Source organism: Heliangelus exortis, chromosome 4 (genome assembly GCF_036169615.1).
Source record: "Heliangelus exortis chromosome 4, bHelExo1.hap1, whole genome shotgun sequence".
Classification (NCBI taxonomy): Eukaryota; Metazoa; Chordata; class Aves; order Apodiformes; family Trochilidae; genus Heliangelus; species Heliangelus exortis.
In genome coordinates, this window is record NC_092425.1 from 9,424,994 (window position 1) to 9,450,350 (window position 25,357).

Genomic DNA, 25,357 nt, shown 5'->3' on the forward strand with positions numbered 1-25,357 from the left:
CGTGACAGGCGGGTCATTTAGAGGAAAACAATTTGTGTGAAATAGTCAGGAAAGGTAAGTGTGGCTGCTGGTTCTAGTCTTAGAATTATAGAATAGAATCATAGAATCAGCCAGGTTGGAAAGGACCTCTGAGATCAAGTCCAACCCTTAATCCACTACCACTGTGGTTACCAGACCATGGCACTGAGTGCCATGTTAGTCTCTTCTTAAAAACCTCCAGGGATGGTGAATCCACCACCTCCCTGGGCAGCCCATTCCAATGGCTGATCACCCTCTCCGTAAAGAATTTCTCCATAATATCCAACCTAAACCTCCCCTGGCAGAGCTCAAGTCCATGCATGCCCTCTTGTCTTACTGGTAGCTACTTGGGAGAAGAGCCCAACCCCCCCCTGGCTCCAACCTCCTTTCAGGTAGCTGTAGAGAGTGATGAGGTCTCCCCTGAGCCTCCTCTTCTCCAGGCTGAACACCCCCAGCTCCCTCAGCCTCTCCTCACAGGACTTGTGCTGGATCCCTTCACAGCCTCCTTGCTCTTCTCTGGACCTGCTCCAAGACCTCAATCTCCTTCCTGAACTGAGGGGCCCAGAACTGGACACAGGACTCGAGGTGTGGCCTCACCAGGGCTGAGTACAGGGGCAGAATCCCTTCCCTGGACCTGCTGGCCACGCTGTTGCTGACACAGGCCAGGATGCCATTGGCCTTCTTGGCCACCTGGGCACACTGCTGGCTCATGTTCAGCTTCCTGTCAATCCAGACTCCCAGGTCCCTTTTTGCCTGGCTGCTCTCCAGCCACTCTGTGCCCAGCCCACTGTGTATTTTCACTGCTGTGTAGCGTGCAGCAAAAGCATGTATTGTGTGATCAGAGAAGACTAGGCAAAGATCTCCTTCCTGTATATCATTACTTTCCTACAGCCATTAGTGGGAAGGAGACCCTCAACACATGCAGGAATGAATCAGTACAGAGGCAAGGCACCCCTAAGACCCACCGGGAAGTGAGGAGCCCTTACAGATCTGGAGAAACTGCCCTTTCCTCCATGAAGCACATCACCTGCCTGAAAATAGCTCAGCCCAGAAGCCATCAGCTCTCACTCCACAGCCCTCCTGAGCTACAGGAGTACCTGCAGGATAATCATGGATTGCCACATCAGGAGCTCCCCTGCCTTCCAGCAAGGAAATTGCAAGTATGATGGCTGCCAGCTGCAGAGACAGCCCAGGAGCACAGCTTAGAGCATTGGCTCCTGTACCACTTGGAAAAACAGAGGAGGAAACAAAGAGAAGGAAGGTTTGAGCCAATGATTTTGCTAAACTGACTGACCAGATGCAGCAGCGTGTTGCAGGAAGGCTTTTTCTTCTTGCCTCCCTCCACTTACTAAGGATGAAATGCTACAACACATCTCCAAACTAAGTAAACAATCAAAGACAAGGAGGGAATATTACAGTGCATGTTCTCTGGCCTAGCAGGAGAAAGCTAGGCTGATCCACAGGAGTGGGGAGCTTGTCCCAAAACTCACTGGAGAGAGCCACAGCAATCTGAACCAGTCTGTTCAGGGCAGACAGAAGTCATGCAGTCCATAGGGGTTAATCACTGCTACTACTTCATGCACTCTGTTCATCTCATTGTCTCAAGCAATTAACAAGTTCTACCTTTAAAGAGATTCCATCTCTCATGTGATACTGAACTGGGGAATGGGGGGTGTGTTTCTTTCCCTAGATATCTCCTCTGAGCAAAGAGGATGCTGGAGAGTATGAGTGTCATGCATCAAATGCCAAAGGAGAGGCAACAGCTTCTGCAAAAATCCACGTTGTGGAAACTCTGCATGAAATAGCCCTGACCAAAGGTAGGTTGTGTGTCTGAACACGTAGGCTGCTTTTTTCCCTATCAGTTATCTCCATTAGTTGATATAAAAGGGCCTCCTAAGTTTAATGTTTTCTGGGGGAAAAATGCACCCTAGAAACATCAGTTTAATATGCAGCTTTTACTGGGTTTGGCAAAACATTTTCAGCTCTCAGCTGTTAAGAATTCTCACAGAATTGTTAAATAATGCCCTGAAAGTGCTGCAAAGTACTGGAGATTAAGATACCAAATTAAAACACCATTTGGTGGTTTTGCAAAGCAACTTCCAGTGATTTTCCAGGCCTAAATTTGTATCATCCTTTCAGCATACTCTGGATGCTCCCAAATATGCCCATTTGTCCTGGGAGCAGTATTGGCACAAGCAGCCCCAGGACAGAGAGGGAACTTCAGGCACTTAAATTCCTGCCAAGTCCCTGCACCTCCTTATTCTTCCCCATCCTGCAAACATTCCAGCCCCTGCCATTCTCTCTGCCTGCTGGAGTGTCAGAGTAGGGAAGGGACAGATATGCCACAGAAGGCCTTTAGGCAAGACCTGAAGCCTTTACACTCCACCCTTCAGCCACTTTTCAAGCCCAGGTCCTCTTCTCCAGGCAACCCTGATGGCAAATCAACCACCCTCATTGCAGCTGCAAAGAGGATGGCTTAGAACCATGGCCACACGTGCTTTGGAATCAATCCAAAGAGCTACTACAGTAACTGTAACCATAACAGAGGCACTGGGAACAAAGCATCCACCTAGGGAACACTGTGCTGCCCAAATCGAGGTGTGGACATAATCCTTAGTTTTGATCTCAGTGGCTTCACTTTCTGTATCCTTATATCCCTGAATAGGCAGAAGACTGACTTTGGGAGACTATTAGCAGCACTTGGCATAGAAATTAGAGCATAAAATGAATCCCAGTATCACTTACACACAGGAACTTGGTTTAAGATTCTTTAGCCAGTCTCTAATCCCTTTTCAAACATCTTATTTATGGATGTGAATGAAGCTGAGTTTTACTGAGCTGTGCCACAAGCAGCACACTCACACCCCAGGATGGATGATGTTCACTCCCCCTCTCACAGTAACTCTGCTGCAAGGTTGTAGTTACCACCTACGTTGCCTCTTGGCTTCTTTTTTACACCACGTGTTGCAGCTGTTTCTTTTCAGCTGTAGAAGAACTCTCCTCTAAGCAAGCTGTAGCTAAGCAGTAATCTGCCAGCCCACAATTGATAATTTTAATGGAACCAACTGTCCAACATCATAGCTACACAGTGTGCCCTTGGGGAGGCTGTGTCCCATGTCCAGGTGATGGCAGCACAGAAAAACACCAGCTGTTACCAGCCCCCTGCTGCTGTAGCTCTGCAGGAGGGAAAGAAGGAAGGAAAGACAGAAAGAAAAAGAGGAAGTTGGGAAACTCAGGCACTGTGCTACTGCCCAGGTTGTGATATTAACCTTTGGAACAGTACAGAGCATAACATGTTTTTGTTTTTCCACAGATGATGGTGCAGAGCTGTGATGTGAGGACTTTCGCTTACACACAGTTTTAAAAGAGTATTTTGGAAAGCTGCAAACTCTGGCTTTTTCTAGCTCACTAATCATCCCCTCTTAACTCCCTTATTCTTCAATTACCAATTTGCTTGCAAACTTCTTTCACAGATACATAAATAAAGAGATTCAGAGATTTGGTTACAAATTTTCATTTTATTTACAGGAAATAAACCCCCCCTTTGAACAGAGCATAGCAGATGAGTATAACTATTTTAAATGCAACCTACACAAAGAAAACAAAACCTGAGCACTTCAGTCTCCTTGTTTTTTAAAAACCACACTTTTAAAGGCTAAACACTCATCATACGAGGTGCAATACTCATGGACATCAGTTCTTGGAAGAGGAGTTTGCAGGCGTAGGGCATTCGAACCAAAGATATCTGGAAAGAGATTTCAAAAGTCTGTGATAAGCACTCCTAAAGCATCAACTTCCACCACCCCCCACACAAATAACTTGTTGAGTTTTTTGCTCAAAGTGAACCTGAAGTTATACATGAAAGCATTTAGAAAGGACTGCTCACAGGCAGTACCCAAGCAAGAGGGAAGCCGAGACTGTCTGTGGAGGCTACACAGCAGCTCCCCAGAACACATTTTTAATGATAAAACCTGCAGCCAAGGGGTCTGATCTTTAACAAGAGCCCATTTAACAAGGGAACACGTGTGCCTGATGTGCAGTGAACACGGTTCAGATTTCCAGCTAACATCTCTGCAGTGACCCCAGTGCCATTGTTAAGAGTTGCAGCAGCCAGTCCCTAGCACAAGAACAAGCCTGTTTAAGGCAGCTATTTTTATCTGTGCTGCCACTCACTCTTGACACAGTTCTGTAACCAAGCACACACTACTGAGCTTTTTGTTTAATTAAAAAAAGTGCAACACAAAAGACCTCCCATGGGGATCCCACTCTGCAAGCATAAATATCTTCCCGGGGACAGTCACAAGGGCGATGGCTCTAAATTCCTGTTTATTCTGAGTTTTACTTCTAAAAATAGGCTCTCAAGTGTTTACTTTTAAAATCTCTGAAAACCCCACACTGCAAAACAGTTGAACAGCATTTCCCGCCATGTGACAAGACACCACTGTAAAATTAATAAGGAAAAATCCAAATTAACTCGGACACTATAAACACTTTAAAAAGTTAAGAAACTAAAATAGCAATTGTTCTGGTGCTTCTTTAAATATTCACTTCCCTATCCTCCAGTTCACCCAGGTGGTATTTCCTCTTACACACACAAAAAAAAGCAACACTGGCTGTTGAAAACCACATGTACCTGAGTTTTATTCCGGCACCCCCGGCATTCATAGGTGTGAGTCCTTGTGTTTGCAATTGCCATGATTCCACAGAGGTTACAGACATGGACTTGGTAAGGGTCTGAAGCTTCAAACAGTCTCTCTCTCAAGAACTGGGCAGCTCCATGAGCAATCTGGCAGTCTCGTTCCATTTCTCCAAAACGAAGGCCACCATCACTTGAAAAAGGAAAGAAAAACACCTCAGCTTTTGAGTTCAGTTGCAAAACCCATCAGTTCTTGTTGGTGGAACAAGTAAGCATGTTGTCAAGAACACAACAGCAGTGTTACAAGGCAAGAGTAAAGCTGTGAATTGATTTTCCTTTAATACCTCAGCATAAAACTTAGCCATTCTCCCTAACACAGTCATTTGTAGCTGCTGCCACCCAGCATTTCTAAAGCAGATGTCAGACAGTTAACAGACACAGCACAACCATAGAGCAAGTTGAGGTAAACAATTAAATCATTCTTTACTTATCTGTGGTGGGTTTAACCTTGGCTGGCTGCCAGATGCCCACCAAGGAGCTCTCTTGCTCCCCACACTGATAGGATGGGGACAAAATAAGATGAAAAAGCATGTGGGTCGAGATCAGAACAAGGAGAGTTTTTACAGGAAAAACTGAGTGGGGGCAAAATCAGTTTAATTTCCTGACCATAAAAAATGGAGTAGGATGGTGAGAAACAAGGACAAAACTAAGAACACCTTCTCCTCCATCTTCTTCCTAGGCTCAACTTTCCTTCTTCATTCCCAACTTCTTCTTCCCCTTTCCAAGAGACACGATGGAAATGGGGAGTAGGGGCTGCAGTCAGCACGTAACAGATGATACTCTGCCACTCTTTCCTCCTCTTGCTTTTTCCCTGCTCCAGCACAGGGCGATCCTCTGGGACAGTCATTCCCAGAGGGAAGTGGCAGTGTCCAACAGAGGGCAACCCCAGGTCTTTTCTCAGAGGGGCCACCCCTGCAGCACTTCCCTATACCAAAACCCTGACACGTGCACACAAGACATCATCTTAATCCAAACACATGGAAATGGGTGGCCAGCTGGGGTGAGCTAAGGAAGTTCTAGCTACAAAGCTGAGGCAGCTAATTTTTAAGGCTAAAAACTGAAAAGAAAACATTCTATAGAAACTGCTAAACATTCTTACCGGGATCTACCTTCCATGGGCTGTCTGTTGAGTATCTGGATTGGCCCTCTTGCACGAGAATGGATTTTGTCATCTACCATGTGCTTCAGCCGCTGATAATATGTAGGCCCAATGAAGATCTGGGATGTGATTTTTCGACCAGTGAAGCCATTGTAGAGGACCTGAGGTAACCAATGCAACCACTGAATCATCAGCCTCACTATCCACATGAAGTACATTTTTTAAAAATACAGAAAATTGACATTTTGCTTATACCTCGTTTCCTCTTAGATGATAGCCGTAATCTGATAAGAGATTGGAAATTTTCTGCACATTGACAGCATCATTGAAAGGGGTAGCATCACCAATTTCTCCCTTGTTTGCAGACACCTACAGAGAAGACATTTGCAGAAGCTTGAAGGATTTCTGAGGGATTGGTGAGGCAAGATCAAGTTAATTCAAACAGTTTTAACTCTGAATACCTGAACTCGAGATTCCATGCCCATGACAGTACCCTATTTTGCTTTGTTTATCATCAGCCACACAATTTATAGTGTGATTTTTAAAAATACACAGTATCAACCATTTTGCTGTTCTAGGTCACAAGAAATGTTTCAAATAAAAGCAACAGAGGAGACACCACACTGTAGTCTGACCTGCTGGACAAAATCTACAGGACTGTAGGTCTTCTCCAACAAAAGTGCTATGAAGTAACTGGAGAACATTTCTTATACTTTAGTAAATTAATGCAGTATCTTTCCAAAAACAAATAAAACCCACCCAAAACAACAACAAAAAAAATTCATACTGTTTAGACATACAGCATGAAAAATCCTTCTTACCTTCCCCTGAAGACACTCAATCAAGTGACCAATGGTCATACGGGAGGGGATGGCATGGGGGTTGATAATTATATCAGGTGTGATGCCTTCACAGGTGAAGGGCATATCCTAGAGCAGGGAAACAGACTGTCAGGACTTTCCACTATCAAGCCTAAGAAAAGTAATTCTGTGGATCCAAATTAAGTTTTTTAAAGCATTTCAAAAACTCTGAAGTACAATGTAAGAAGCTGTGTCCCTTTCTAAACATATTTTATCTAAATTTCAGTCAATATATTGCACCCTAGTAGATATTCCACAGACAAAGCACTTAAGGCAGCTTCAGTACTAAGATCAGAGATAAAATGCTAAGAAGGAAAAAAAAAAATTACTACCTCTTGCCTGTACTGGATACCACAGGTTCCTTTCTGACCATGTCTGCTGGCAAATTTATCTCCGATTTGTGGGATTCTTACAGAGCGTACCTGTGAGCCATGGGAAAACATCCAACTGGTAACTCAAAATACAGAAGAAAAATTACTAGAAGTAGAGTGCACACATCTCAGTACTCACCCTAATCTTGCAGAACTTGTATCCTTCCTGGTTAAGGGTTACCATGACCTGATCTACAATCCCAGTCTCGCTCGTTCGCAGAAAAGTGCTGCAGTCCCTCTTTGTGAAACGCCTGTTGGTGCTTTCCAATTCATCTTCATTTTCTGGCAGAGTTACTGTTTTGCCAATGATGACATCATCCCCAGACACACGGACCCCAGGGGCTATCAAACCATCATCATCAAGTTTGTCATAGATGGCATGTCTCATACCTCAGGGGAAAAAAAAAAAAAAAAAAAAAGTAGAATCCCAAATTTTCAACATATAAAGCTTTCGTGTCTAGTAGAAATTCAACAAGTTTGCTTTCAACTTCACACTACTGATGAAATGTCCTAAGATCATTTTATGCACCCGATCTCAGCCAATATATTTTGCTATGAATACAGAGACTTATGCTATTCCAGTATAGGTTGGGGGCTGACCTGCTGGAGAGCAGTGTAGGTGAAAGAGACCTGGGGGTCCTGGTAGACAAGAAGATGACCATGAGCCAGCAATGTGCCCTTGTGGCCAAGAAGGCCAATGGCATCCTGGGGTGCATTAGAAAGGGTGTGGTTAGTAGGTCAAGAGAGGTTCTCCTCCCCCTCTATTCTGCATTGGTGAGGCCGCACCTGGAGTATTGTGTCCAGTTCTGGGCCCCTCAGTTCAAGAAGGACAGGGAAGTGCTTGAAAGAGTCCAGCACAGAGCTACTAAGATGATTAAGGGAGTGGAACATCTCCCTTATGAGGAAAGGCTGAGGGAGCTGGGTCTCTTTAGTTTGGAGAAAAGGAGACTGAGGGGTGACCTCATCAATGTTTTCAAATATGTAAGGGGTGAGTGTCAGGGAGATGGAGTTAGGCTTTTCTCAGTGGTGACCAGTGACAGGACAAGGGGTAATGGGTGTAAATTGGAGCATAGGAGGTTCAAGTTGAATATCAGAAAAAATTTTTTTACTGTAAGGGTGACAGAGCCCTGGAACAGGCTGCCCAGGGGGGTTGTGGAGTCTCCTTCACTGGAGACATTCAAAACCCGCCTGGACACGTTCCTAGGCGATGTACTCTAGGGGGCCCTGCTCTGGCAGGGGGGGTTGGACTAGATGATCTTTCGAGGTCCCTTCCAACCCCTAAGATTCTATGATTCTATGATATGTTCCAAAATAAAGACTGATACAGTTCAACAACATTAAGAACCTTGCCCGGAAAAATTTAATTAAGAAACCTCAAGTCTTCATACACTCCTGTATCTTACCTTGGCAAGTTTCACGGGTAGGCTTTTCAAAAACTTCCTCTTGGTCATACCCTTTTTTAGACTCTTGCTCTTTGTATGAGCGATAGAACACAGATCTGAAACAAAGTTATAAAAGCAGTGTACATCTCAACTGCACTCTAACCACCCTTTAATCATGTGGCATGGGTACTGTTACCAACAATAATCAAAACAAATAATGTTCATGTGCTATGCAACCTCTCAACTCTTGTTAATCAGACCATCACTGAGGAGGGAAAAAAACAAAACCAACAACAAACAGAAAACAATCTGCCACCATACCAAAGCCACAGCCTTTTAGATACTTACTATCCACATTTAACTACTCCCATGCATAAAGGAGATCCTATAAAAGCTTCACATGAGCCATAAAGTCACCTGCAGGTTTTCTATCAGCTTTAAAAGGAGGATGCCAGAAGAGATGCACTTCTTGGGCTCCACTTGTACAAAAGAAAATCAACAAACCTGGAAACCCACTGACCAGCTATACAGCTAGGCACAGACATTTAAAAAGTATAATGCACATGTAACAGCAAAGAGTCTAAATATATTTTTCATTTAACTACCATGCAAAGAGCAGTAAACATAGTAAATAAGACCAAAACAGAAAACTTAGGAAGGCAGAGTGGGAAGTTTCAGGTTGTGTCAAGTTACACAAAGAATGAACCATCATCACACACTGTGTTTTGCTACCACAGACATTCACCATTTTCAGTGTGCTGCTTCCTCCACCCCCATTAAAAAAAATAAAACCCAAAAAGCTTGAACCCAAAAAGGTTGAAAAGATTTGGAGAATGGCGTCCTGCAGCATAAGACAAACTTTTCATGAGCCTCCCAACAACTCGGTATGCTTTTCTTTTTCCTCCCAAACAGTTAAAAAATGTTACAAAGTCTCACCTGAAAAAGCCTCTGTCAACAGCAGAACGGTTCATGATGACAGAGTCTTCTTGGTTATAGCCTGTGTATGATGCAATGGCTACAATTGAGTTGATACCTATAATAAAAAGAGCAAAGATTTTGAAAGGATGCACACACATTCCAGGCAGGCATTACTCAGAACTCAAACTGTATTCTGTAGAAGCTCTTTTTAGGCAAAATCTCCATGGCTCACCAGAACCATGTGGTATCAACAAACCCAGCTCTGGATAGAAACGAGTCAAGAGTGACCCCTTGTGAAGAACCTGGCAAATACCAACACAGAAAATGTATTCTGCCACTTAGATGTTAGCAGACAATATGGAACAAGTAGTTTCAGCTGACACACTTGCTATGTCCTTTTTGCAGCCTAGTGTCAAGCTACAAGTTAAATATAACCTGTAACATTTCAAATCACATATATGCACAAAATATTCAGGTACTAGACATCCAGCATTTGTGACAGGGTTTAAACAAAGCAGCAGCATTGCTTACTGAGCATTATTACCATACCTGCTGGCAACTCTCTAAACCTCAAGTACTCCATGGAGCGCGTTGTTACGAGGGGCTTCTGGGGATAATACAACACGTGTGCCAAGGTATCCATCCGAACATGGAAGTTTGTGATGTAGACTCCCATAGCCTGTTTACCCATAGCAGACTGGTATGTGTTCCTGGGAGACTAAACAGAGGAGGAAAGACCAGTCTTTAGGTGTACACCTGCAGGTTTTCTACCAGCTTTAAAAGGAGGATGCCAGAAGAGGTGCACTGACCTGGTTGTGATCAGGGAAGGGGATAATGGATGCACATACTCCCAGGATCATAGAGGGGTGAATCTCACAGTGTGTGTATGTTGAGCAGTATGCCACACCTTTCTCTTGCAAGTCATCTGGAGTCATTGCCAGCATCACAGTCTCTTCTTCCAGGGTATCAATGTACTCTACTACACCACTGGCCACAAGATCCTGCCAACTGAATAACAAATGATTGAAATACTCAGCCAACACATAGGATAGGTCTCTTCAGCAGTAACAAGAACAAGGAGTTCCTTGGCTTATTATTACTACCACTGCCTGAGTGTGATAAAAAAATTAACTGCTCTCCCAAGCAGAGAAAGCACCTTTGCATTGCACAAAGCCTTAAATGTTCTCTCCATCCTGGGGGAACTTGCAGCTTCCAAGATGGAAAATCAGACATTTAGTTGACTTTCAGCAACGTATCTCACCTGTAATTGTTATACTCTCGTTCCTTCAGCTGGTCAATATGCCTTTTCTTCAACAGCAGCTTCTGCTTTTCCACAATCAGAAGGGGTCTGCAGATCCTGCCTGCATCAGTATAGATGCGGATTTCACGCTCACGAATATCCCTGATCATTGAGACCTGGACAAGAAAGGAGCACTCCATGAGGGCCAGAAGTCTCAGCCTGGAATCAGAACTATGGAAAACGAAACAGGATGACGAAGGTCCCTAAAGCAAAGGCCCTACAGGTGGTATCAACAGCATGGAAAAAAACCCACCAACACTCCTACATAGAGAAAGGTTTCAAGAGACTATTTTCAACTGAACTGGGGCCTTTTAAAAAAAACAAACCAACTCACACAAAACACACCAAAACAAACAAACAAAAAGACCACAACCAAATAACAAACTGCACACAACAAACAAACAAAAAAAAAAACCAAAAAAACAAAACCACCAAATTAAAAAAACCTGCCAGGACAAAAAACCCAAGCAATGTGAAGTATGCTCAGAAAGAGACTTACAAATAATGCCATTTGGAATTTGTAAAGTAGTATCAAGGCATTATCCTCTCTCATCTGCAGACACCCAAACTCTAGCTGTAAAATTCATACCTCTGACACAATGATGTCCATCTGACGACGGAGCTTCCTTAGGGTGTTCATAAGCTGCTCTGGATCTTTGTGTATTCCTACCCAGCAGCCATTAACAAAGATCTTGGTAGCACTAGGAAGAAGGAGAACACAAAACAAATTTAAAAAACAAACCAAAACAAAAAATTTGTTTTTTATCCTGTTGCGCAGGATAAAAAGCTTGATTCCGTTTAAACAGTTTAATTTGCACATACTCAGCTATTGCTGCTGGAGATATTTCTTCCAGGTTTTCCATACTCCACTCTTCCAAGAATTCTAAAATTGGGGATGGCTGAGACCCCACAGAAATGTAAGCCATCAGGGCTAAGTTCTTCACGAGTCCTACTGCATGACCCTAGTAAAAACACAAAGTTCACTTGCATTTCCAAACCAAGAGATTCCCCCTAGATAATCCAAGAACTTAAAACTTTGAATTCTCAACAGACTGGACACAAAACATGCTATTAACTTGATTTAATTTCTACCATTCAAGTACAGAGTTAACTATACAGCTAAACAATCACAGAATGTCAGGGCTTGGAAGGGACCTCTGCAGATCACCAAGTCCAACCACCCTGCCAGAGCAGGACCAAAGCTAGGGCAGGTCACTCAGAAACACATCCTGATGGGTCTTGAAAGTCTCCAGAGAAGAAAACTCCACAACCTGTCTGGGGAGCCTGTTCCAAATCACCTCAGCATTTCACAAAAAGTGATGATGACAAGTGCTACGGCTACAAACTGATGAGCAGACAACAGCAGCAGTTAGGCATGAACAAGCACTGACATAAACACTACTTTCATTACCTCTGGAGTCTCAGCAGGACAAACCATCCCCCACAGGGTATTGTGCAGCTGCCTGGGCTTTGCCAGTTTACCATCCCTACCAATGGGGGAGTTGAGGCGCCTCAGGTGGGAAAGTGTGGATGCAAAGGTCAGGCGGTTCAGCACCTGCAGGCAGGAAGGGATTCAGTCACACAAACTGTGGTGCTGACCAGCACCATGATACATCAGAGCCACCCATCTGTGCCCTCTACCAATTATGGACTTCAACTAAAACAGCCCTGATTTTTTTGCTCGCTACACTTCTTACCTCACCTCGTCACCTCAGTCCATACTTAGACTAATATTACCCTTAAAATTTGTTTCCAGGAGTATAGCTTACTCTGATCAAGTAGCTAGAATGAGCAATACTTGTAAAATACTTTTTAAGCTGCATTTTCACCTGGGGGGTTGCCAGTACAATGACACAGAGATCTTTTCAAACTTAGTTTGAAAAACTAACACGACTTTAGTAACTGGGAGCAAACCAGCATTTACATTCTTTTCAGAATCTGCTCAGGGCTTCTCAAAAATTTAAGAAAATATAATTCTACAGACTTAAATGAGAGTTAATTTTAAAAAGCAACCAAGCCCCTTATACACATATACCATCAATACACCATCCAGGGACAGCTACCATCTTTGTCCCTTTCCTAACTCTGCTTTTCCCAAATTATGATCTCACCAGGATTCCAGACAACACAGAGTGCTGACATTTAAAAGCTGTCACCTCTTTTTCTGTTTTCACCTTCATGAGAAACAAGCTCAACTAAGCACTGCTCTGGACTCAGTGTTCCCTCATTAGCTGTGAAACACAAAACTGTTATATCAAAAGGTGTCACTTATGTTTTTTTGAACACCTTTGAAGGAAAGAAAAATCCACCCTTCCTGAAGATTCCCTGGGACCAGGACTTGACCAGACACACAAGCATATATTCTGACATGAAGTCTTTACAAAGTTACACCAAGTATTTAGCAGTGAACACTACAGCTACGAAAAAAAAAGCCACGACCAATAAAACAACAGGAAAAAAAAAAACCACCACCCCCTCCTGCCCCACCCCCAACCAAAAGAACAAACAAAACCAAGCCAAAAACCACCAGACTCAACTATTTAAATCTTCATCTGTTTCAGCTACAGAAGCTTCCTTTTAAAAATGGTTCTACTGAACATACCATGAGTGGCTGCCACGCAATGTTACTCTCCCATGATACAGTTTTACCCTTGCATCAGCCTGACAAATGCTACCATGCCTTATTCAGCCACTGTACCTGAGATACCCCTGCTCTGGCCTGATGAGCTTTCTTCTGGTCACCCCAGTTTCCAGTTGCCAAGGAATACTTCAAACCATCTGAAATAATTCGTGTTTTAATTGCCAGTTCCAAGTTGAAATCTTTCCCTCTATCGATAAATTTTTGTGCGTATATTCTCACTTCCTTCAGCAAATTCTTAAACATTCTGTAGAAAAAGAAGCCAAGGAACATTATCAAACAGTGCTGCAGCAATTCAGCCAACCCAGCACTTTTTAGAAAAACACCACTGGCTTCCTGAACAGAAGCAAGTTATTTGTAACTGAGGGAAGGAGGTAGAAGGAGGGTGGGAGCCAAACCAAATTAACCTGGATTGTGAGCATGCACAAAATATGCTTCAAAACAAGCTGATGCTATCTACCTACTACTAGAGGAAACTTACCCACTTCATTAAAAAGCCATAATCAGAGACAGGCTGTGTTGCCCAAGACTGGCTAACAGAATAGTCTGACAGAACTGATTTAGAAGCACTGAGTTGACAGTGTCTATACCATTAACTATCTCCAAAAAAAACATATATATTGTAGTTACCCTCTGAACAGGAAAGCTAGCAGTGGCCCAGCAAGATCCAGTCTTTTGTTGCCATAATGATCTCTGTCATCAAGCTCTCTTCTTCCCAGTGCTGCCAGCAACAATCTATGAACCATATACCTAAGCAAATAGATAGTTTATACTTAAAACTGCAAGCAGACATTCACAACAAAGATCACTTTTTTCCATAGATAAATCAGTTAACTGTCTCCTAAAAGTTGTCCATTCTAGTTATTTAGAATTCTGTCCTAAAACAGATCTCTTCAGCAAGTATGTCCCTAGAGGTGAACACTGAAAGTACAGATACCTACAGAGAGAAGGCAACATTTACATCACTATGGCAATGTGTCTTCTGCCACATGTTTGTCCTGTGCTGTAATATGGGCTAAGTTTAACCACATGTTATCAGTTGAGGCAGTGATCAAGAGATTGTACTAGGAGTTTTAAAGAGTGGGTTTACATTATAATCAACCTATCAGTAGTTATTTACACATTATTTATCAGCCTCTATACATTTTCCATGCAACATGATGTCAAAAAGACAATTTATCACTATCATCACCTCTAAATTAAGATTCAGAATGTGTCAGAGGATTATTTGGTTTCAATTTTTTTTTTCATTTTATCAAAATTTGCATTTTCTCAGCTATGAGAATTTATGAGTACCCTAAAGTTTATCAGTTTTATCAGTTACCCAGAAGACTGAGGCTAAAAAAAAAAATTCAGTGAGTTCTTCTAACATATATGTATATGTGAATAAAATCTGTGTTCAGGGTCTACTTGCAGATACATGACAGAAAATATGACTCACATACCCTAGAAAATAGGCCTTTTTTGTTTCACAGAAGTCACTGACACCAACATGTGGAAGCATTTCTTTCTGCAGGACTTCTTTAGCATACTTGATTCTCTTTTCCTTGGTGACACCTGGCTTTGCACCTCTTGATCCAATGAAGTTTAGAGCAACATTTTGCTCCTGAATGACAAATGCTTCATCCAGAGAAGGCTTAACCTAATACACAAAACACAGCAAAAGCTTGTAGCATCCAGTGCCTGCTGGGGTTGAAGGAAACTATGGAACAGTTTGCTGATGACTCTTTTCAGGAGCTGCCAACTACTGATCCAGTTATTTCTGGCTTTATTACAGTAACTCTGTCAAGAGCAGCAGAAAAGAGTAATGGAGAACACAAGTAACAGACAAAAAATACTTTGGACTTTGGGAAATAGTTCTCATTCAAGTAAATTCTAGGAGTGTTGCTGCTTCAGGTATAAAATGGGATTTTAGAATTAAAGTCAATGGCAGCAAGATAAGACCCTACCTCTCCAAAAACATATTAACTCTTTAAAATCTCTATTCCACTTTGCTCACATAAAATTAACAACGAAATAAATTAAAACTGGAAAATTAACAATACTGCGAATGATTATTAGCCACACCTACACCACCACCACAAACTTACTGTTTAGTAAGTTACAAATGTAACTTATTGAACATATGTTACCATTTCCATCATTTCTGGATCCTCAAAATCATATATGATGTGCTCTAAAATGTCCCTGTCAGACACAAAACCCAGTGCACGGAAGACAATTATGATGGGAACTTCCTGTTTGATGTATGGCAGAGTTGCTACAATGCGCTGACCTATAGCACTCTTCTTGGCACCCTGAAAAGATGAAGGAAAACACATCAGTCTTAAGTTGCCTTGTGTATCTCTCCAGAAATATATATATATCTACAAAACACATAACTTTATATATAAAAGTATGTATAAAAATATATAGTATATATAAGTATATATAAAAATCTCTTTGGACTTGGACACTACAGTAGAAGTGCACTAATTCAAGCACTAGAGGAAACCATGACTTCTCAGCAGACCTGCTAAGAAGTTGTTCTGAAACTTTACTTTAGCAGTGATTTTTTTTATTTATTTTAAAAACATTCCTAACTTTAGAAGCCTGCAAACACATGGAAGGTTTTTGCTGCTAAAAAGAAATTAGAATAGTACTATTAATTCACTCGTTTGCACTCTTTCTCTTCCCTCATGTACTTGTAAAAAGCAATCCTATCCACCTTCAGCTTCCCTTTTTGTAAGCTTAAATCCAGCTTTTCTAATCCACTGTGTAAGGCTCTGTGTTCTCATGATTATGCAAGTAGCTGCTCTGCCCTCCCAGAAAGAAAACAAATATTGTGAGATGCAGAAGGACAATGACTCAAGAGTGCTCCCATCAGGAGCCACAGTGGTCTAAGGCTTCCAGTAAAGCTACTGTTAGAACATGTTTGGGAATTCCTACCCAGCAGTGCAATGGTCCATGAGCCCTGACATCTGCTTCTGAAGTTACAAATAGCACTGATTTCCCTTCACAGATGGCACAATTAGATGTTAAACATGAATTAATGTGTGGTCTGCAAAACACTAGCTTGGCTGTCAGCAAAGGCAGGGTCCCTGCTCCTGTTCTTGTTCTTTGTCAAAAACCAGGAAGCAGCTTATTTGGATGTTCTAGAAACTCATTTACAGTAATCCTAAAATTACTTTTTAGCCTTGCCCTACAATCTGCCACAAACTGAGTCAATGTCAATCCTCACATTATTTGTCCCAGAGACAGGCATAACCTGTGACAGACAGAATACATTTTCACCTGAATTTACCCTCTTTATAACTTAGCAACAGAAGAAATTTCTTCTCAAAATCCCAGAAGTAAATGACATGAAGAGACAGGAGAGTAATAAGACTCTTAAAAGAACATAATGTTAATGTAAGCCCCAGGGCAGGGGTTATTACCTGCCCACCTCTGGCCAGCATGCTAACCCATATAGTACTTGTGGGTCGAGAGGAATTTTCCAGACAAGATCTACACTCTCCTGTGTAGGCATATTTTGAATCTTTCTTTGCAAACACATACACAGTGTTTGTAGCCATTTTCTCTTGAGCAATCAGAACCTGTGTTAGAAACAAGAACACTAGTAAATAACTGACAAAAGGGCATGCCCAAAGCAACAAGCACAGTGTGTTTCTACTATTCCTACGGGTCCTTCACTTTAAGAGCACTACACAGAGTGAAGTCAATTTGTCAGACTCAGTTGGATTATACTCTGCATTTAAAAAATACCATATTAAACAAAACATACACCTAGTTAAGACAGAATAAACAAAAGTCTCTGAGAACACTGTTTTCCAAGAGGCACTTACCACACCTGGTAGCTGTGCTGAGACATTTGTGTTAAGCTTCAGGCACAACACTGCTAAAGAACACATTTCATTATCTGTTTCCAAGGCCAATGCACTCAACAGTGACAGGCAAGGCCAAATTATTCTTTCCCCTCAAGAAGAAAAATACAATTCTATTTCTTTAGCTTGTTACAAAAAAAAAAAAAAATGTCATTTTCACTGGTGAGGCAGAAGCATGCAGAGGACAGGATTTTCTCAACCTGAATCCACAGGAACAGAGGAAAGAACCTATTCTGACAATGCAGTGCATCTCTACCACTGTGAAGAAACTGGAGGAGACCCAAAGAGGTATCACCTCATTTTAGAGTGCACACTGTTCTGCAGTGTTGAAAATAGGAAGGAACATACTTAGACTACTTAGTGGCATTCAATGCAAAACAGTTTATGAAACTGAAGAAACTCAGAGAAGAAGGCAGCTCAAGAAAGACCTAATGGAGGACTAAAAGCCCATTTTTCTACAAGATCGTAAGTGCCCACAATTAGTGTGGTAAGCTGGAATAAAAGAGCTTAAGCTCCTGGCAAAACATAAGGAAACAAGCAACAGAATTTTCAATGTCTGTAAAGATGGCTGTGCACAGTATGTTATCTTACCTTTTCTGATCCATTAATGATAAAGTAGCCTCCAGGATCAAGGGGGCATTCATTCAGCTCACACAGGTCACGGTCAGTCAAGCCATTCAATAAGCAGTATGTTGAACGTAACATAATGGGAATTTTTCCTATAAAAGTTTTCTGGTGCTGTGTCTGTAACTGATCCTCCCCTTCTTTAATAACTGTTTTAGTTATATCCACATACAAGGGGGCTGAATACCTACAGAATAAAAACATCATTGTGTTACCTTTACTACTCCAGATTGTAAAGAAGGATGACTGCAGTTATTCAAGCACTCACTGGCAATATTAAGCATTAATATCAAATTATCATCTGGATTTAACAACTAGACATCAAAATGTAAATAGATTAGTAATTATCACATTTTCAAGGTGCTACTAAATCAAAAGAAACTATCAATTAGCAATGCAGGGCCAGTCCTTCCTTGTGTTTACCCACAACAGTTTGTTCTTACGTAAGGTTTCTCAGTCTGGCTTCGTTGGGCATCATAGGTGAGGGTGCTCCATCCCTTTCCCAATGTGTTGGTTTGGAGAGATAGATTTGTTCAAACTTCAGTAGATACCGGGGCTGAAAAACAAGAAGACATTGACTGTAATGGAAGAAACACCTACTTTGGTTGTTCAAGAGCAGCCCAAGAGCTTAATACTCAGTGCTGCCTCACATCCTCAGCTCCAGGGAAGTAAACAATCCATCTTCAACACAAAAAAAACCCACTTAAGAACTTATAGTAATTTCTGAACAGCCAAAATGGATAATAAAGTCAATGCTCAGGTGTCCTACAGTTCTTTAAAACTCTACAGGGAAACAGCAAGGTAGTGGCTGACAGAAGGGGAACAGAGCACTTACAGGACAGGGATCAGGCAACATAAGGGCACAGATGAAAGAACCATGGCTGTAGGAGGTGCACACTCATTGCAGAAAAACCAGCAGCAGCACACTGAAGAAAATCTGTTCTCCTTTGAAACGTGGTGCAAATGGAAAATGGTGTGCAATGGCACCCTTTGAAAGCCTGGACCTGACTGGCTGAAGAAAGCTAGCAAAAAACTTCTCAGCCTTAGAATTTTCTTGTCATGGTAAAGCTACTGAAAATAAAAATCCCACCCAAACACGCATTGCTCTACTACATCCCTGTCAGTGCAGTTTCATATGGTAACTGACAACATCACCTGCAGCAGCCAATTGGTTTTGGTCACTTCTCAACCAACAACTTAACCAGCAGGAGAGGCAACTTTGATCCTGTGGGTTACAAAGCTCTCGCATGTGTTTCTCAGCCATATACCTGACTATCTGGAAACCTGGCCACGTACCTCAGACTCCAAACAGTTCATACCTCTGTCCTATTGACCACATAAATCATGTCATAACTTGGATGTATTTTCACCTCTTTACTGGCTGAATAAAACCCACACAAACCCATTCTGCATTATAAAAACACCCCACTTCTGCCAGGCATCTCCACTTACTGGCTCTTCCACTTCTCCTGTGGCATGCTGGGCTTCAGCTTGTAAATCAATTGGTGGAGCATCTTCAACAATTCTCTGCACAGACATCTGAATGAACTCATCAAAAGAGTCCAACTGTTGCCTGACTAAACCCTTTTCATCAAAGTAGGAGCTAAAAGAAAAAAGGAAAAAGAAAGAGTGCATAAATGAACAAGAGATCCTAATTTAAATCATGAAATAAAGTACAGAATCAGACACATCCACCCTTCCCAGTGCATGAGTTCCAAATACAGATGCTCAAAAATGCTTAACAATTCTTTTTTGGTGCCTGAAGACACACTACAAAGTGACAGACTTGCTGCCACCTCTTGGCTAAGCCATGACTGTATGCACTGCCTTAAAATGAGAAAGGAAACCTGTTAACTTAAATTTAATTGAAAGTAGCTTTAACTTAAATTTTCAACAATGCATGCAAATTGCTTTAACTAATTTTCCAAGCTGCAGTAAACTGAGTGCATGCCCCTAAGTCAAGATAACAGTTCTCAGAGTTTTTCATAACTTAGTTCCCTTCTCTTACAGCCACACAGAGGTTCCCAGCTTCACTCCTTCTTTGGATATCCCCTGGCCTTTGTGTCACCAGCCCAACACAACCTAACTGTAAAAATCAAAGCCTAAATTAAAAGCCCCACATCCTAACTTTGAACAGGATGCCCTGAACATGTCTGCTGTGTGAGCTCCTGCCAGCACATTCCTGAAGCCAGACAGGGAACCCACACTACTTCAGCTTCTGTCCCATTGTTTCCAAGCTCTCTAGAGAAAACCTGTAAAAACCACCTTCTTTTACCAATAACTTCAGGATTCCCCAAGAACACACTTTTGGCTATTGTGCTGTTGCCACAGCAAGTCCAGCCAGCACAGACTTCTATTTAACAAGGGGAAAGAGGAAGAGAAGGGGCAACTTCTATCAAAGAATGGGTGAGGTTGGAAGTGATCTCTGGGCACCATCTTATCCTAACACCCATCCCAAGCAGGGTTACCTAGAGCTGGCTGTCCAAGACCATGTCCAGACAGCTTTTGAATATCCATCAAGGACGAAGCAGCCCCTACCAGTGCTTGGCCACCACCACAATAAAACAAACTCTTTCTTCATACACAGCCTCAGCCTCAGTTACCTCCCACCTTACTGCAAGCAAAGGAAGCACTCTTCATTGAGCTGCAATAGAAAGGTCTTCCTCCTTCTGCCTCCAAAGCTTCTAATTTTTGCTTTCCATCCAGACTGCCTGTGGGATCACCCCTGCAGATCTCCCATTCTGTCTGAAACAACTGCTCTAAGATACCCATCTTATCCTTATGAATCATACAACTAGCAAAAGAAACACGTTCTACTCAGTTCCACACAGCACCCCATTCCATAACTGTCACAAAAAGCTGCACGTGTCTTACTAGAAAAACACAGAGTGAAATAGCCAAATATTAATTTTTTTAATGTTGGCATCAGCTGTGAGGGTAGTGGGCAAAATCATGTGCTTGACATGGAATCAAAATCACAACTGACTTCATTCAAAACCTCACCGGGGGTCAGTAGGACTTCTTAATCCCCAAGAACCCTACTGCTCCCACTCTGAAAGTTATAATTTAGCATAATGAACCTACAGCTTCCATGACGTGCTGCTAGTGAAGGGGATGTCACCTGTGAGACCAAGAGCACATGCACCGAAGCATTAACACTGGAGTTTTAAAAACTCACCTAATGACGATCCAGCAGGCTTCCTGCCACAAGTCGGGGGTGATTTCATCATCATCTTCATCATATTGCATATCTGCCGGGGAAGCACAACACTTCACTTAGGCTACAATCACCTCAATACCCCCCACCACCACCACCACCTTCGCTTGATGGGGTGAGGTGGGAAGCACGGGACGGGCTGAGGGATCCTCCGGCACCCCAGGACCGTTCCTGGCTAGGAACCCCACCGCTCCCGCAAGCACCCCCGGCCTCCCGCCGGCCCTGAGGCTCCCCTGCCCGCCTCAACCGGAGGAAAGGCCCAACCGGGAGCGGCTTGCAGCTGCCGCGCCCTCACCTTCGTCCGCGTCGTACATGATGGCGGCGGGGAGAGCCGCGGGCGGCGGCGGCCGAGAGAGGAGCGGGAAAAGCGGCGGCGGCCGAGAGAAGAGCCGAGAGGGTGCCGGGGCTCAGCACCGAGCACCGAGCCACTGGCGGAGGGGATAAAGCGGCGCGGCGCCTGCGCACCCTCTCCCAAGAGGCAGCTCGGCGGGGTGATGCGCATGGGCGGCCGCTCATCCCCGCCTCCTTCCCGCCCCAGCGGTAACAGTCACGCCATGCACCGTCTGGGCCCGGCGCTCTTGGCCCGTCTGGCCCGGGCCCGGCCCTGGGCCCCGCTGCCTCGGCGGGGGGCGGCAGCAGGGGCCAGCGGTGAGGAGGAGAGGTTTGTCTTCCCCGAGTATGAGCTGGAGCCGACTGAAGTGGAGGTGGTGGTGGCGGCGGCAGCGGCAGCGGCGGCCGTGGGGGCGGCGGCTCCTCCTCCCCGCCGGGAGCGGGATACGAAGAAGCAGCAGCGGGAGTGGGCCCCGGTGGGACAACCTGACCCCTCGGTACCGGCGAGTGGTGTCAGCTGCTCGGGCTGCGGGGCCGAACTGCAGTGCCGCGACGGTGCAGCGCCGGGCTTCGTGCCGGCGGAGAAGTACCGGAGCCTGTCGGAAAGCCCGGGCGGCACGGAGGGGCTGCGGTCCGCCGTCTGCCAGCGCTGCTGGATGCTGGCCCACTACGGCCGGGCCCTGCGGCTGGAGCTGCCGCCCGAACAGCACCGACAGGTCCTGACCGCCGCCCTGCGCCGTCCCCAGCGTCACGGCCGCGGCCCGCTCCTCCTCTACCTCCTGGACCTGCTGGAGCTGCCCGACCCGGTGCTGCCCCAGCTGCCGGGGCTGCTGGGCCCCGACGTCCCCGTCGCCGGACTGCTGGTGGTGGGCAATAAGGTCGACCTGCTGCCCGCCGACGGCCCCGGGCACCTGGGGCGGCTGCGGCGGCGGCTGTCGGAGGCGTGTGCCCAGGCCGGCCTGCGCGGCACCCCGCTGGTGGATGTCCGCCTGGTGAGCGCCAAGACGGGCTTCGGGCTGGAGGGGCTGATCAGCCGGCTGCAGCACTCCTGGAAGTGCGCCGGGGACGTCTACCTCCTGGGTGCCACCAACTCCGGGAAATCCACGCTCTTCAACAGCCTCCTGCGTTCCGATTACTGCAAATCCCGCGCTCCCGATATCATCGACAGAGCCACCGTCTCCTCCTGGCCAGGTCAGGGGTGCTGCTTCTCCATCACTGCGGGGTGCTCGGGGGACTGGTAGCTCCGGGCTTCCTCCGAGAACACCCTCGGCCACCCCCGGGGCACCTCTCACCGCGTGGGTGCCCACTGCCACGAAGCATCGCCATCGTGGGCAGCCAGCTCCAGTGCTCCCCTTCGAATTGCCCCTCCTCAGGGCGGCAGGGGTGCGATGGCTCCACAGAAGGTGCTGTGCATCCCCTGCAGTAAGGGGGCTGGTAACCCGGCCTGCGAGCTCCCCTTCCAGAGGGGAATCAGAGCGCTGAATCCATGTGCCTGAGCCTCTCCCTGTCAGTGAGGGGTGTGCCCTTCAGTCTGGAGAGAGACATAGAAATGGGCTGCTGAGCACTTGTAAAACAATCAGAATCTAAACCAAGCATCTGCATGTCTCATTTCTTCTGGCTCATACTGTAGGCTCATACTGTATGGGAGCAGCTGTAGTTTCACCTCCAACTTTGTGTTTAGGGTTTCACCCAAAAGTTGGAGATGCAATTATTTTTTTTTGGTTTTGTTCCTCAGTGCCAGGTAGTCAGAGGCTCTAACATGTCTTCTGTTTTTTCCAGGAACAACCCTGGACCTGTTGAAATTTCCTATTATTAATCCTACATGTGACAGGATATTCCGAAGGCAGGAAAGACTGAGAGAGGAGGCAACAAAAACAGAAGATGAGCTAAGCAGTGAAGAAAAAAAGTACCTTAATCGCCTCAAAAAGCAAGGCTACTTAGTGGGTGAGTATTGCCTGAGTAAAGGTATTGCCCCTCTGCCCTGATGAAAATACTGCATTACACAAAAGATTGTCAAGCCCTTAATTTGCTGTAGAATGCAGCTGGTTTTGGCATGTAATTTCTTCCCACTCTGAAAGAACTCATTTCTCTTTCATTTTGGGAAGAAGAGCATGGTACCTGTAGAAGCATTAAAAAGTTCCAAACTTGCATTCAAGTTGTTTTGACCAGGTTTTGTTCCCCCAGTCATGGGTGCAAGACCTTTAGTTCTTCCCTAAGTAGCATCACTTCTATTTCTTTCAAATACTAATTTTTCAGCTGTTGTAGTAGCATTGCAGAGGTTTCCTCTGTGCAGACCACCTCCCATCAGCATTTCGTAACCTAGTTGAGATGACTTTGTAGTTTACAATGATACTGTGTTAAACACAGGCAAGCTCTCTTTCCTGAAGGAGGAAACAGAATTTCATTTTTAAATAGTCATGTTTTGGCTGCAGGCCACTGTGATTGTACTTTGTTTTAGTGTGTATCCAAAAGGGGTAGGGTGGTTTGCTGGAAATGAGCTGTGATTTTCAAATAATTCTGTTTCACAGACTAAAGCTCTGAAAAAGAAGAGCTTTTGCTTTAGTGTAAAACAAATAATGGAGTGTTTGTGATCTGAGCCCACCTAAAGGTTTGGGGCTTGGGGAGTGTCAAGCAAGAATTGTATAAGGGATTTCTTGGCTCCTTGGCTTTTGAACCCACAAATTTCTAGCCGTGTAGTGTCTTTATCACCTTTATATTACTGACATGCATTTCTTTATACAAGGAAAGGGACAGCTGTCCAACTGAAGTTAATAACTTAATTACCAGGAAAGCTTTCATTTTAATCCAGGAAGAGTTGGAAGAACATTTCAACAGCAGAAGTCTAGCCCTGAGATTGACTTTGACCCTGACCTGCTCTCCTACAGCATCGATGAAGATCCCAGACCTTCCCCAAGGCAGCGCCAGGAAAGGGAGGAGTTCACACACAACGAAGTGAAGGATGCTCGCTGGTGTTTTGACACCCCAGGAATTATAAAGGAAAACTGTGTAGGTACTCTGTGGTGCTGTGTTTTGGGATGACAGGGTTTGGGAGGGCTGTTCTGGTTTAGCTGTGCATGTGGGAAGAGTATTTCTGCTGCAGTCCTGGGGTTACCATTCTTTTGGTTTGGACAATTGTGTTGAAATATGGTTTGCATTTGCTTGGAAAGGGTTCATTGTGCTGACACTGTGGCATTTCTGAATAGCATACTGTGATCTCTGCAACAGAACTGCATGACTGTGCCAGTTTTCCTAACATCTAAGTGCTCTAAGCAAGTTTGTACCAGCTTCACCCAATAGGTGCCTACCAGCAAGCTCTATGAGCCTACTGAAAAAGGTGAAGCTTAGGAGGATAACCAGTGTTCTGTGACTGAACCAAAGCTCTGAGAAAGCATTCTCCTGAAGCTAGCAGGGTCTGCAGTGTTCCTGTTAATAGCTCAAATATGTCAGGCTTTCTTCAGTGTTTCAGTAGAGCAGTGACTCTGAAGCCAGTACTGATGTAATGCACATGTGCAAAAAAGTCACGTTTTGATGTGTATGCAGAGCTGCAGGTGATCTTTTTGGAAAGAGTAAAAAGTACAGAGAGATAAGAAGATTCTGAAGAGGTTAAAGTGCAAGAACTGCACTGAGACTGCATGCTGAAGTGCAGATGCTGCTTTCATGAACACTAGAAAACTGCTGGTTGTCTAGGAAATGTGTTTGCCAGACTCTATCCTGCTTTACTGCAACACTTTGCTCTCTGATAGGCACAGGAAGACAGTCATCAGCTTAGACATTTGGTTTGGTAACTGGAGGCTGGTTAGTGAGGACAACAAGTGGGCTTTCCTGCATCCAGAAATACTTGCTGTCACTTCTGATTTTGATTATCCTTTCTGTGCCTTTTGGGGCACATGCCCAGTTTCGGATCAAATTTTGTTCCTGTGTCAGTGTTCAGTTTGACTGGAGCACAAGCAGGTGGTCTGTGTGGCAGATTTTGGTAGGGGAGATTTCTAGTTACAAGCAGGTTTTGTTTTGTTTTGTTTTTTTCTTATTTTATTTCACTTT

General features: G+C 44.3%; 3 protein-coding genes across 3 annotated transcripts in view; 2 read left to right on the top strand and 1 right to left on the bottom strand.

Moving 5' to 3' along the window:
* IGFBP7 (insulin like growth factor binding protein 7) overlaps positions 1-3,528 on the top strand; it is a 19,202-nt gene extending 15,674 nt beyond the window's left edge. Inside the window, exons 4-5 of the mRNA XM_071742887.1 lie at positions 1,709-1,835; positions 3,332-3,528. Of these exons, the coding sequence (XP_071598988.1) occupies positions 1,709-1,835; positions 3,332-3,351 (147 nt within the window). The 3' untranslated portion in view covers positions 3,352-3,528. The remainder of the gene's footprint in view (positions 1-1,708; positions 1,836-3,331) is intronic.
* Positions 3,517-21,477, bottom strand: POLR2B (RNA polymerase II subunit B). The gene is made up of 25 exons (XM_071742847.1): positions 21,282-21,477; positions 20,948-21,020; positions 19,222-19,372; positions 18,213-18,325; positions 17,737-17,956; positions 16,699-16,857; positions 15,415-15,579; positions 14,728-14,924; positions 13,913-14,032; positions 13,343-13,529; positions 12,056-12,199; positions 11,467-11,606; positions 11,234-11,345; positions 10,606-10,760; positions 10,154-10,352; positions 9,894-10,062; positions 9,363-9,459; positions 8,448-8,542; positions 7,184-7,434; positions 7,006-7,095; positions 6,635-6,742; positions 6,069-6,182; positions 5,814-5,974; positions 4,652-4,847; positions 3,517-3,763 (listed from the first exon to the last, which is right to left on the bottom strand). The coding sequence occupies exons 1-25, from the start codon at positions 21,298-21,300 to the stop codon at positions 3,674-3,676; spliced, it is 3,525 nt and encodes a 1,174-aa protein (XP_071598948.1). The 5' UTR covers positions 21,301-21,477; the 3' UTR covers positions 3,517-3,673.
* NOA1 (nitric oxide associated 1) overlaps positions 21,466-25,357 on the top strand; it is a 9,677-nt gene continuing 5,785 nt past the window's right edge. Inside the window, exons 1-3 of the mRNA XM_071742885.1 lie at positions 21,466-22,507; positions 23,096-23,260; positions 24,126-24,322. Coding sequence (XP_071598986.1) covers positions 21,481-22,507; positions 23,096-23,260; positions 24,126-24,322 — 1,389 coding nt within the window. The 5' untranslated portion in view covers positions 21,466-21,480. The remainder of the gene's footprint in view (positions 22,508-23,095; positions 23,261-24,125; positions 24,323-25,357) is intronic.